A 14,264-nucleotide genomic window follows, 5' to 3' on the forward strand; every position below is an offset into this window, starting at 1 on the left:
AGATACCACCTCACACCAGTCAGAATGGCTAAAATTAACAAGTCAGGAAATGACAGATGTTGGCGAGGATGTGGAGAAAGGGGAACCCTCCTACACTGTTGGTGGGAATGCAAGCTGGTGCAGCCACTCTGGAAAACAGTATGGAGGTTCCTCAAAAAGTTGAAAACAGTGGGTGCCTGGGTGGCTCAGTCAGTTAAGCGTCTGCCTTTGGCTCAGGTCATGAACCCAGGCTCTTGGGATCAAGTCCCACATCGGGCTTCTTGCTCAGCGGGGAGCCTGCTTCTTCCTCTGCCCCTGCCTACCACTCCCCCTGCTCTCGCTCTCTCTCTGACAAATAATAAAATCTTTAAAAAAAAAAAAAAAGTTGAAAATAGAGCTACCCTACGACCCAGCAATTGCAGTACTGGGTATTTACCCCAAAGATACAAATGTAGTTATCCAAAGGGGTACGTGCACCCTGATGTTTATAGCAGCAATGTCCACAATAGCCAAACTATGGAAAGAGCCTAGCTGTCCATCAACAGATGAATGGATAAAGAAGAGGTGGTATATATATACAATGGAACATTATGCAGCCATCAAAAAAATGAAATCCTGCCATTTGCAATGACGTGGATAGAACTAGAGGGTATTATGCTAAGCGAAATAAGTCAATCAGAGAAAGACAATTATCATATGATCTCACTGATATGTGGAATTTGAGAAACAAGACAGAGGATCATAGGGGAAAGGAGGGAAAAATGAATCAAGATGAAACCAGAGAGGGAGATAAACCATAAGAGACTTTTAAACTCAGGAAACAAACTGAGGGTTGCTGGAGTGAAGGGGGGCGGGAGGGATGGGGTGGCTGGGTGATGGACATTGGGGAGGGTATGTGCTATGGTGAGTGCTGTGAATTGTGGAAAAAATAAATAAAATAAAAAAAATAAAAAGTAGGCAGAAGATGTGAACAGGCACCTCACTAAAGAAGATATACACTTGGCAAATAAACATAGAAAAGATGTTCAACATCGTATTACTAACTACACACCTATTAAAATGGACCAAATCCGGAATGCTAACAACACCAAATGTTGGCAAGGATGTGGAGCAACAGGAACTCTCAGTCACTGCTGAAGGAATGCAAAATAGTAGCATTACACTGGAAGACAGTTTGGCAGTTTCTTACAGAGCTAAAGATAGGCTTACTATACAATCCAGCAAGCACACTGCTAGGTATTCATCCAAACGGGTTGAAAACTTATGCCTATACAAAAACGTACACACAGATGTTTACAGCAGCTTCATTCATAGTTGCCAAAACTTGGAAGCAACCAAGATGTCCTTCAGTAGGTAAACGGATATATAAACTGTGGTACATCTTGATAATGGAATATTATTCAACACTAAAGAGAAATGAGCTATAAAGCTGTAAAGACATAGAGGAACCTTAAATGTGTATTACTAAGTGAAAGAAGCCAGTATGAAGAGGCTAGATACTGTATGATTCCAACTACATGACATTCTGCAAAAAGCAAAACTATGGAAACAATATAAAGGTCAGTGGTTTGGCAGGCAAGACAGGAAAGATGAACAGGCAGAACAAAGAGGATTTTTAGGGCAATGAAAATACTTTGTACGATATTATAATGATGAACATATGTCATTATACATTTGTCCAAACCCACAGAATAACAACACCAAGAGTGAACCCTCAGGTAAACTACGGACTGGGTGATTATGATGTGTCAATATAAGTTCACCCTTGGTAAAAACTGTGCCTTCTGGTGAATGAGATCGATAATGGGAGAGGCTATGCATGTGTAGGGGCAGGAGGCATATAGGAAATACCTGTACTTCCCTCTCTATTTTGTTATAAACCTAAAACTGCTCTAAAAAAATAATCCTTTAAAAAAAAAAAGATCTGGAAAAAAAAGTGTGCAGACAGAAAATCACATGTCAAGAATATCATAAAAGGGGGGCGCCTGGGTGGCTCAGTCGTTAAGCGTCTGCCTTCGGCTCAGGTCATGATCCCAGGGTCCTGGGATCGAGTCCCACATCGGGCTCCCTGCTCAGCAGGAAGCCTGCTTCTCCCTCTCCCACTCCCCTGCTTGTGTTCCTGCTCTCGCTATCTCTCTCTCTGTCAAATAAATTAAAAAAAAAAAAGAATATCATAAAAGGAATTTATCCTTGCTTTGGTTGGGATGTCAGACTCTCAGAACTTCAAAATTATATCTAAGGTATGAAGGATTTTTATGCAAAGACACTATAATGCGAAACCAAATTTGGAAACCAATTATTCAGTCCAACTTCCCTAATTTTAAAGTGAGATCCACAGGGCGCCTGGGTGGCTCAGATGGTTAAGCGTCTGCCTTCGGCTCAGGTCATGATCTCAGGGTCCTGGGATCGAGTCCCGCATCGGGCTCCCTGCTCCTTGGGAGCCTGCTTCTCCCTCTGCCTTTCTCTCTCGCTCTGTCTCTCATGAATAAAAAAAAAAAAAAAATCTTAAAAAAATAAATAAATAAATAAAGTGAGATCCACAAAGTTAAATGACTGCCCAGAGTTACCTACCAAGTCAGGGGTAAAGTCAAGACTAGATCTTCCAACTCTAACCCAATGATCTTTTTATTATACTCAGATATTTCAGAAAGCCTAGACTTGTTCTTAGAGAACATGCTGGGTCACAGGTAACCAATGCTTGTTTTCCTCTCTTTCTTTAAAGCTTTCTTTTCAAAGTACTCATAAGTCACCTATTTAATAACCTATTCTAAAGGTATGCCAGGAATCAATATTAATAGCAGTTACAACACTTGCAAAAAAGAGAAAACCAAACATCATATACCCCCCTGATAAAAAGAACACACCACCACATATACTCTTGCCAAAAGAATTGAATTTGACTCTGATCAAGCTTCTAGAAACAGCTACCAATTTACAGGCAACAACTGTATCATGAGTATGCAATCACAGAGAACTCTATAGTTTGAGTGTCTCAGGTTCTTCAAAGTATAGGAAAAGAAAGGCATGAAGAGGGAATGTGAGATTAAAAGAGATTTAAAAGCCATATTAATCTGCTTAAGGGAGCAAGACTAAATTAAGAAACACAAGGAACTTTATTATTATAAAAGTCAGCATAGTGATTTCTTTTTTGAGGAAGAGGCTATGTTTGGGATCAGACACAGGGGTAGTTGGCAAAGTTCTCCTTGAATAGTGATTACAAGAAAACATGCCTTATGATTATTTATTTGTTTTGTGGTTTTCGATATGTGTTTTATTTTACAATAAAAGGTTAAAAATGAAAAAAATTTCAGGTCAATAAATAATCAGATTCCAGATACAGTATCTTTTGAGCAACAGAAAATATTTATCTATAAATTATCATTTTTTAAAATGTAATCTATAGTTATTGATTAGGACTACATATGACGTCTAGCAATTCCAAAAATGTAATCTGAAGGTGCACTATTTTCTATAAACCACACTGAAGTAGCTTTTATTCCCCTTATTCCCCTTCTATTTCCCATCTTCCTTTATTTGTCCTAAAAACATCAGCCACAAACTCCTAACTAGACAGATAGATCACTTTAAACCAGACAGTAATTGTTCCCTACTAGACTTAAAAACAAACAAAAAAGGGGCGCCTGGCTGGCTCAGTCAGTAGAGCACGTGACTTTTTTTTTTTTTTAAGTGGGCTCCACACCTGGCCCAATGCCAGACTTGAATTCACCACACCTAGATCAAGACCTGAGCTGGGGTCAAGAGTCGGATGCCCAACTGACTGAGCCACCCAGGCACCCCTAGAGCACTGGACTCTTAATCTCAGTCAGGGTCGTGAGTTCAAGCCCTACATTTGGCTTGGAGCCTACTTAAAAAAAAATTATGATTAATGAGTATTAATCATATTCGCTAAGGTATAAGATTACTTTCATACATCACTTGATAAGGAAAAGGGGGAAAAGTGAAACCTTACAGAAGGGATCACAGATGTACCTGACCATGCACATATACATTCCAAACGTACATTAAGTCCTCTACAGAGTACCAAGGAATGAAATCAACAGACACAATGGTAGTAGTACAACATGGAAATAAGAACTTATATCAAATTCTACATCATAACTAAACAAATTTAGTATAACAATGTACATACAGCTAATACTGTACTGTACATTAAAGAATGAAACATTTAAAGGTATACTAAAGAGCTATCGCCAATCTAACTCAACTTAATGTATAAAAGGAGAAACAAACTCTGAGTGGATCACAGCCCCATTGGAGAAAGTGAAGCAAAACAGATGCAAACACAAACACAAAATTCTGCTTGCAATTTTAGACTCTGCCCCTGTAACCCTTCCGGTTTAAGAATCTTTCCTGTAAATGCTCTAATGAATCAAGGATTTTAGCTGACCTTCTAAAAAAACTTTCCATCTCTAACAAAATCATTGATATTTAGAAAAAGTACAGACAACTCTGATGACTAATTCTAATATCCTACAACTAGGTACTTCTCACAAAGAAAAGATTTACCTTTCCTGAAACAGATTCTCCGTCATAAAAAAGATAGTGTTTTTCTACTTTGCCATCTTCAGTTTTCATTTCAGCCATTTTCCTGGTTTCTCCATCATTAAGGACAACATCAATCTCACAGATGGGTCCAAAAAAGCCTCCAAGAAAACTCTGAAATAAAAGGAAAATGCTCATAATTATGTTTTGTCAGTCACTCCATTTTGTAATTCAAATCTAATTATCTCTGACCTACAGTTAAACAGACTGCAAATCTGTAAGTACAACAAGGAAATAAGAACTTATATCAAATTCTACATCAAAACTAAACAAATTTAGTATAACAATGTACATACAGCTAATACTGTACTGTACATTAAAATTTGTTAAGAGGACAAATTCATATTGTATGTTTTTTACCACAGTTTTTTAAAAGACAAAAGAAAATTAAAATTTAAACATGCTATAATTTTTTTTTTTAAGATTTTTTTATTTATTTGACAGAGAGAGACACAGCGAGAGAGGGAACACAAGCAGGGGGAGTGGGAGAAGGAGAAGCAGGCTTCCCGCGGAGCAGGGAGCCCGATGCGGGGCTCGATCCCAGGACGCTGGGATCATGACCTGAGCCGAAGGCAGATGCTTAACATCACCGCCACCCAGGCGCCCCTAAACATGCTATAATTTCAATCATTTCCATAGGTAACCACTCTAAATAATCAATTACTACCATATACCAGAAATCTAAAAAATTAATTCTTAACATCTGGATTTGAAAAGTTACCTTTAGTTATACTTCTATGCTGTTATTTCATATGCAGAACTCATACAATCCAAATTATGTGTACAAATCCAAATGAATTATTACAATGTACTATTTACTATAAAACGTACTGCTATATAGGTCTGAACAGGATGTGTTACGTTGTATAAACCCTTGAAATAAAACTGGCTCTAGGGCGCCTGGGTGGCTCAGTTGGTTAAGCGACTGCCTTCGGCTCAGGTCATGATCCCGGAGTCCCGGGATCGAGTCCCACATCAGGCTCCCTGCTCAGCAGGGAGTCTGCTTCTCCCTCTGACCCTCCTCCCTCTCATGCTCTCACGCTCTCTGTCTCTCATTCTCTCTCTCGCAAATAAATAAAATCTTAAAAAAAAAAAACAAAAAAACCTGGCTCTAAAGGAGGAGACTAAATTTCTGTGAATTCTTCCAAAGAAAATGTGTAAGCCTTGTTATGTAAATCCTGAATATGACAGAAATATAAGGGAACAAAGACCAACTGCTTGTGAATGACAAAACACATTAGTTGGTAATAATATGGAATCCATTAGCAATTCCAGTATCAGATACAGTTGTGGATCATTTTTGTCACTAAAGAAAGCTAGTCTTCTAGTCTTTTTTAAAATTTACATCAACAGTCTTCTATACTGTCATCCTACATCCCTTCTTAGTCTGCCCTACACAATCATAGTAATCTCTTAAAAACATAAATCTGATTATTTTCTGTTTAAAATTCTTCAGTGGGCTGGTAAGAGTATAAATTGGAACAACTACTTTAGAAAACAGTTGGTATTACCTGGTAAAGCTGAAGATATACATATCCCATGACCCAGCAATTATACCCTTAGATACCTACCCTAAAGAGAAACTCTTACATACATGAACCAGGAAACAAATGTAAGAATGTTAATATCATTGTTCATAAAGCCCCAAATAGGAAACAATCCAAACATTCATCAACAAGAGAATGGATACATAAAGTTTATTCTATATTCATACAATAGGCAAAGGAATGAGACACAACTATACACAAGGATAACTTTCACACATACTATATAATTCCATTTATTAAAAAGCCAAAAACATGTAGCATACATTATAGCATCAGAAGTCAGGAAGTGGTTAGAAGAAAGCATAGAGGGAGTTTCTGGGGTGCTAATTATGTTGTTTCTATCTGAGCACTTCACACACAGGTTTGTTCACTTTGTGAAAATACATCAAGCTATATACTTATTTGCACTTCTTTGTACTTCAATGAAATGTTATTTTAAACATGTGCACGCGTGTGCCGAAGCGCGTGCACACACACACACATACACACACACACACTGTAGTCCCTAACGTGGCCTACATATATCTGGCTCTATCCATCTCTCCAGCCACACCAGCCTCAAATTATCCAAGTTAATCAAATTTGCCAGGTTCCTTCTTGTCCTAGACCAAGTATCCTTAACCTAACTAATTCAGCCTCTGAGTCTCAGTCTGACTCATTTCCATAAAGAGGCCTCCCGTACCTTCCTAAACTGAAACCAGAGTCTCCAAATTTAGGCCTCACAACACCATGTAGTTTTATTACTTCATCATTTGTTATAACGTGATTATTCAATACCTGAATCCCTGACTGAACTGTAAACTCCATGAGGACAGATACTTTATCCTTTGCTCATCACTGAAGAGAGTACCTAGGGGTAGTGTGTGGCATTTAGTAGAAAGCATTCAAATACCTATTGAGTGTTAAATTAATTTTGAATAAAACACATACTGCCCTGATAATAAAAAATAAATGGATACACAAAAGAAATGAGTTAAATCCGGAATATCTGGAAAGACGAGACCTCCCCGAGGAAGTTAGCTTTGGCGCAGTAGCTAAGTCTAGAGCAAGAACTTGCATCAAGCCTCAGTTCTGTCCTCAGGTGGCAGAGTAACAGCAAGCAAGCTAATGATCCTCTTAAAACTCTGCAGGGCACAGGGTGATACTATGATCAAAGCAGACAGTGTTTCCTTAAATTCTGAGCTTGCTTTTTTGTTATTATTAATCCTTTATTAACAAAAAGATTGTAATTTCAAGAAATCAACTCAAAGAATTGCCAGATTTGTACTTCTGACATACTACAAAGACACAGCATTTTTTCCTTTCAACAATGTTTTAATCTTCCCTGGCAACATTACAAATAACAAAGTCAATTTTAACCAGAAAATTAATTTTAATCAGAAAACTATTCTGGGGGCGCCTGGGTGGCTCAGTTGGTTAGGCGACTGCCTTCGGCTCAGGTCATGATCCTGGAGTCCCGGGATCGAGTCCCGCATCGGGCTCCCTGCTCGGCAGGGAGTCTGCTTCTCCCTCTGACCCTCCCCCCCTCATGTGCTCTCTCTCTCATTCTCACTCTCTCAAATAAATAAATAAATCTTTAAAAAAAAAAAAGAAAACTATTCTGAACTTAGAATGAAAAACATCAATGATAGGTCACATGCAATGCCCCTTCCCAGTTAGCTTTCATACTCCAAGTTTTATACTCAAAACTTGCGCAAAATGGTGTAGTTTTTCCTAAGGGCTACAAATATGAGAATGTACAGCAGCTCAAAATCAGGCTGCTGATATTTACTAATTCTCAACTATGTGCAAACTACAGAGCCAGCCAGGGTAGGGGGAAGCTGCTATGGGAAGAGCAATTCTGAAAGGGTAGAAGACAACAGCCTCATTTAAGATAAAAATAGAAGCAGGAAAATAAAATTTAATTTTCTCATTCCCCCTTAAAACATCCCAGAGATGCTTCTGGGAAAAATGAGATTTGAAAACTATAAAAACTGTTTTTACGGATAAAAGAAAATATTATGGTAACTTTTTCCACATATGGATACTTAACACACAGTGCTGAACTTGGGATTTGAAAGCTGATATTAAAAGATCAAGTAATCAGGGACGCCTGGGTGGCTCAGGTCATGATCCCGGGGTCCTGGAATGGAGCCCCACATCAGGCTCCCTGCTCCACGGGAAGCCTGCTTCTCCCTCTCCCACTCCCCCTGCTTGTGTTCCCTCTCTCGCTGTGTCTCTCTCTGTCAAATAAATAAAATCTTTAAAAAAAATAAAAATAAAAATAAAAGATCAAGTAATCAAAAATAATAAAATCAAAATTGCCACTAAAGTGGTGTAAAAGAGACTGAAGTCTTATAAAACTTCACAATTAACCAATAACATAATTGTAATTAAAGTCTTATTTTGACACCATAGATAAAAATGAAAAATTCCTAGGCATTAAAAATATGTGAAAGCTATGTGTTATCCTCTATTACTTTCTGTATGCACGAAGTTACGAAGTATTTCGTAACTAAAAATTTAAAAAGCAGACTTACTTTTCAACACAATCAAAACACTAAGATGGGGAGAGATCAGAAGGTATTTTTTAAAAGCTTAGTTACAACACATGCCTAATAGGTTGAGTAATAAGCTACAGTACCTTAAAAGGTTAACAGAGAATTTAGCACTAGGTTAACATCCAGTTTTTCACACTAGGACACATCAAAAATGAACTAGTCTTACTAAAAGTCCCAAGAAAACTGTTGATGTCTTACATTTAACAAGTAGACGACAAAGAGAGAAAATATCTAAGAAAAAAGTTTGTCTTTTTTGTTTTCCTTCTAAAAGGAGTTGAAAGAAAAAGATTCCTCTTTTTTTTTTTTATTTATTTATTTGAGACAGAGAGAATGAGAGACAGAGAGCATGAGAGGGAGGAGGGTCAGAGGGAGAAGCAGACTCCCTGCCGAGCAGGGAGCCCGATGCGGAACTCGATCCCGGGACTCCAGGATCATGACCTGAGCCGAGGGCAGTCGCTTAACCAACTGAGCCACCCAGGCGCCCCAAGATTCCTCTTTTCAAAAGTCTTGCTTTTGAAGTTTTTATTGCAAGATGTGCATCTTTTGTCATTTCAAAGAAAATGTAAAACTTAAAATCTTTTTTAAAATTATTCACAAATTATAATAATTCTCCTGATATGTAAAGAGGAAACAAAATACGTAATTGACAGGATGGTGAAGACTAGGAGGTGGAAAGGGAATGAAAACTGTAAAGAAGGTTAAGATACATTAACACAGACTTTTGCTGAAATTACAGAAGAGATATTTTAAAGCGAAAGACTACTCAGTTCTGGCGAAGATAGCTTCAAGTGAGCACTCAGAATATGAGATTTTCAGGAGCAGTATTAGACAGTAATATACAAGTCAAAACTCAGGTAGCCTTTAAATAACTAGACTGCTGCAATACACATGACTATTAAAAGATTATAGCATTGTTTTTACAGTTTTCTACTTGTGGCCTAACCTTCATTATCACCTGTAGGTTAATTTAAGATTTTTCATATAATTCATAAACCCCTACTGAGCATTACCATCCAGCAAAATTGCATGTGGATATGTTAAAAGTCAACAAATTTTCTAGCCCTCACTGAAGAAATTTCACTCCTTCCAGTGGATGTAAAGAAATGCAACTCAAGGTGAGTGGAAAGGGAGACTCTCAAAATTTACACAAGCAATGAAACAGCAAATTTTCATGCATAGATTGCATTTATGCCCATTTCAGTGTTATAAAGCTTTACAATTTAGTTTATGTTTGACGAGTAACTTGAAAATAAATTGCTCTTAAACTAATTCTAAAGCTTATTAAAAGTAATTTTTAAAATAAGCAAAAAACTTTTAAGTCTTCTTGGCAAAGTATATTCAATTAAAGAAGACTTCCGTAACTCCCTGACTAGGCAAGGTCTCCCAATACTTGTTAGATTTATCACAACTGTTATTTCCACGTTAAACAAATAATTACACAAATAGATGTTTACCTCCCTCTAGATTGTAAGCTACAAGAGAGCAAGGGCTATTTCAGTTCTGCTAGTGGCCCTTGGGTACGCCTAAATAATTATTTGTTGCATAAAAAAAAAAAGGCCCCAAGTTTAAGAATGAATATGCCTGGGTGGGAGGATGGGTTAGCCTGGTGATGGGTATTAAAGAGGGCACATTCTGCATGGAGCACTGGGTGTTATGCACAAACAATAAATCATGGAACACTACATCAAAAACTAATGATGTAATGTATGGTGATTAACATAACAATAAAAAATTTTAAAAAAAGAATGAATATGCCTGTCTTTACTTTTCTAATTTTAATCAAATCAACACGCCTTCTGAGTTTAAAGTGCATTTATTCAAAACAACTTTTTTTTTTTTTTTTAAGTAAACCTAGCTTCGTCTTAAGCCAAAAGTCTCAGGCAGTTTACTGAACTGATGAGTTCTGGGAAAGCTGATAGTATCAGGAGAGCACACAGCAGGCGCTCAACGTATGCATGCTAAATGAAACGAATAGCATAAAGTGAGCCAAATGAGATCCAATCTAGAGGAGATGGCCAACACAAAGTTAAACGCATCGTGCCCACGCCTGTGCTTCCCACGAACTGGTTAGAGTACTCTGACTTCCCTCCCTTCTCTGTTCCCTAGGCCATTTCAACATCCCAAAGCGTTAAGTTTTGAGAAAATGGCTTGGGGAAGGAAATGAGAGCCAGAGCTTAAACTAGCGGGCACAAAACCAGTGTGTTTTGAATTAAAGACGTCCCCACTTCAATGTCCTTTTCTCTCCCGTTCTACAAGTGTCAACATCAAGGCTGAACTGGGGTCAAGATATCGCCGAATGTCACCACATCGAGATAAAAACAAAACAAAAACGCGGAGTTTATCAATCCCGTGACACACTGGAAGAGAGTGACCCAGTCCCTCCCCCCCACCCCAGCCCGGAACTGGGGGACTCCCGGGTCACTCCACCTGCAGGGAAGCAAGGCTGTCCGGAAGGAGCAGAGGAACTGGCTACCTTGGAAGGGGAGGCGGCGCTGAGCCCCCGCACAGGGGGGGTCCGAGTACCCAGCCAGGGCCCCCACAGCCGGTCGAGGAAGGCGGGCAGAGGCTCCGACATGGCCAGGAGAGCGCGCCGCCGCCCGCAGGTGCCCGGGCCTCTGCGAGACCGGGAAGAGGCGGCGCTGCCGCCCGCCCTTCCCCGATCCCGCGGCGGCCAGACAGGCCCAACCCCGCTCCCCGCCCTGCTGGCTGCCCCCCTCCTGCCGTTGCCCTCCGCCCCACCCGCGACACCAAGCCTGCCGTTGGCCGTCCCGCCACGCGCTCTGACGCCAGAGCTGGAGGCGAGCGCGCGGGCAGCCGCGCACTCACCATTGTCAGCGCCGCCGCCGCGTCCCCACCACCTCACTCCGCTTCCCTCAGAACTCCCAGTCCAGATTCCCTCCGCCCCAGCGCCCGTCACGTGACCTCTAGCCGCTGGCCGCACGTGACCCCTCCCTTCCTTTCCTCTCCTCCCCCTGCTCCAGTCCTCTCCCGGCCTCTTGCCCCGCCCCACTGGCCAGCCTGGCCCTCGAGGAGAGGCAGTTTGGAGGCGGGGCCTCGTGCTCCACCCTATACTCGAGGGGGCGGGGCCACCGAATGCCGTAAAGTGGGAGGGGCCTGAGTGGACGCAGGCTCCTCAGGCCCTCCTCGCCCTCTCTTCGGTCACGTGGGGGGCGGTTCGCTGACGGGCTTCTTTGCCACGCCCAGTTCTTCTTCCCTGTGGAAGTTTGAGTAGCCGGGGAAGAAGGCGGGAGGGTTTGCTCTGCGCTGCAGGCGCTCTCCCCGGTTGGGTTACTGGGCAGCCGAGGCGAAGGGGAGCTGTTACCCGAGGCGCTGCTTCCTTAGGCCTTGCAAGGTACATGTTCTCTTCATCCAGGGAGGAGGCATTCTTCTTTCATCTTTCTGGAACTCTATCCAGCTCCCTCTCCCATGAGAGCTGCTGGGTTTTGAGAATTGTTAGCACTATAGCCTCTGAAGAGCCGGCCAGTGGGAAAAATGTGAGAGTGCTACATCCGTTGCTTTGTAAAGTACACGGATATCTGAGTTGTGCTGTCCTGCCAGTACGTGAGGGGGGTGGGGGGCTTCCTAAAACAGGTGATGCAGCTAGCCAGTACTCTGGCTTTGACTGCATCCAGACACTGTGGTGTGAGCCTAGAGGCCCTCCAGATGAATGGGATGCTGTTTTAGTTTTTAAAAGCAGTGTTGAACCACCACAATGTATACATGACCAAAGCAGAAAAAAATGATCATCTGAACACACCATCCTTATCCCATCATAACAAAACAAAATCAGGTTTGTGAGGCAGGGCCATAAAGCACGTATAAAATTTTAAAAGGCTTGAAATTAGAGCATGGTCTCTAACCACAATAAAATTCACCTAGAGATAACAAAAAGATAGAAAATCCACAAATATATGGTAACTAAGCAACATAGTTCTAAACCTCTATGTCAAAGAAGACAGTGGAAACTTAAAAATAGTTTGAACTAGAAGAAAATTATAGTAGAATTTATGGGATACAGCTGAAGTAGTATTTACAGGGACATCTGTAGCTTTCAATGCATATATTTGAAAAGAAGAGTTTTAAAATCAGCAGTGTAAGTTCACATCAGGAAATAAAATCATACTACCATGTGGAGGGGAGCAGGGGGCATATGGGAACTGTACTTCCTACTCAACTTTGCTGTGAACTTAAAACTCTAAAACAATAAAAAAAAATTAAAAGCCCTCACGTAGGTGGTTACATTATCTTCAAACAAAGGTGCCATGACAAATCAATGGGGAAAGGACAGTCTTCTCAACAAATGGTGCTGGGAAAACAATATCCACTTGCAGAAGAATGAAGTTGGACCCTTATGTTACACCATATACAAAAATTCACTCAAAATGGGTTTAAGACCTAAAACTATAAAACTTGTAGGAGAAAACATAGGGGGAAAATCTTTGGACTTGGCAATGATTTCAACAAAAATGACAGACATAGCACAGGCAACAAGAGCAAAGATAGACAAATGGAACTGTGTCAAACTTAAAAACTTTTCTTCATTGGGGCACCTGGGTGGCTCAGATGGTTAAGCGTCTGCCTTCAGCTCAGGTCATGATCCCAGGGTCCTGGGATCGAGCCCCACATCGGGCTCCTGGCTCAGCGAGGAGCCTGCTTCTCCCTCTCCCTCTGCCTCTCTCCCCTGCTCATGCTTTCTCTCTCTCTCTCTGTATCTCTGTGTCTCAAATGAATAAATAAAATCTTTAAAAAAAAAAAAACAAAAAACTTTTCTTCATCAAAGGACACAACAGAGTGGAAGGGAAACCTATGGAAAGGGAGAAAATATTTGCAAATCATATATCTCATAAGATATCCAGAATATATGTTACTCCTTCAACTCAATATATATTCTTAATATCTAGAATATATGAAGAATGACTACAACAATAACAAAAAATCAAATAACCCAGTTAAACAGTGGGAAAAGGACTTGTACAAACATTTCTCCAAAGATGATATACAAATGCCCAATAAGCATATGAAAAGATACTCAACATTCGGATAAATGCAAATCAAAACCACAAGGTAGCATCTCACACCTATTAGGATGGTTACTATTAACAACAACAACAAAAAATAATAACAAGTGTGAGTGAGGATGTGGAGAAATTGGAACCTTTGTGCACTGTTGGTGGGATTGCAAGATGGTGAGCCCCCTATGGAAAACAGTATGGAGGTTCTTCAAAAAATTGAGAATAGAACTGTCATGACCCAACAATCTCACTTCTGGCTATATATCCAAAAGAATTGAAAGTAGGGTCTCAGAAATATTTGCATATTCACATTCATAGCACATATGAACACTCATGTTCATTCATAACAGCCAAGAGGTAGAAGGAACCCAAATGTGCACGGACAGATAAATGGAATATTAATCCATCTTCAAAAGGAAAGAAATCCTGTCACACACTAGAACATAAATGAACCTTGAGGACACTGTGCTAAGTGAAATAGGCCAGTCACAAAAAGACAAATACCATATGATTCCACTTATATGAGGTATCTAAGTCAAATTCATAGACACAGATGATAGAATGGTGGTTACCAGAAGCTGGGGGAAAGGGGAAAGAGAAGTTACTATTTAATGGATATAGAG

At 40.3% G+C, this 14,264-nt stretch overlaps 1 protein-coding gene across 2 annotated transcripts in view; it reads right to left on the reverse strand.

The window, feature by feature from the left end:
* VPS26A (VPS26 retromer complex component A) overlaps positions 1–11,611 on the reverse strand; it is a 34,637-nt gene extending 23,026 nt beyond the window's left edge. The window contains exons 1-2 of one of the 2 annotated variants that reach the window (XM_006728907.3): positions 11,456–11,611; positions 4,507–4,656 (exon numbers count right to left, since the gene is read on the reverse strand). In XM_006728907.3, the coding sequence (XP_006728970.1) occupies positions 4,507–4,656; positions 11,456–11,458 (153 nt within the window). In that variant the 5' untranslated portion in view covers positions 11,459–11,611. Of the gene's footprint in view, positions 1–4,506; positions 4,657–11,102; positions 11,262–11,455 lie in introns of those variants that run through there. The other variant, XM_006728906.3, reaches the window with a different exon arrangement.
* Positions 11,612–14,264: the final 2,653 nt, after the last annotated feature.

The sequence above is a fragment of the Leptonychotes weddellii genome, chromosome 6, assembly GCF_054177405.1.
Source record: "Leptonychotes weddellii isolate Sample4059 chromosome 6, ASM5417740v2, whole genome shotgun sequence".
NCBI classification, from domain to species: domain Eukaryota; kingdom Metazoa; phylum Chordata; class Mammalia; order Carnivora; family Phocidae; genus Leptonychotes; species Leptonychotes weddellii.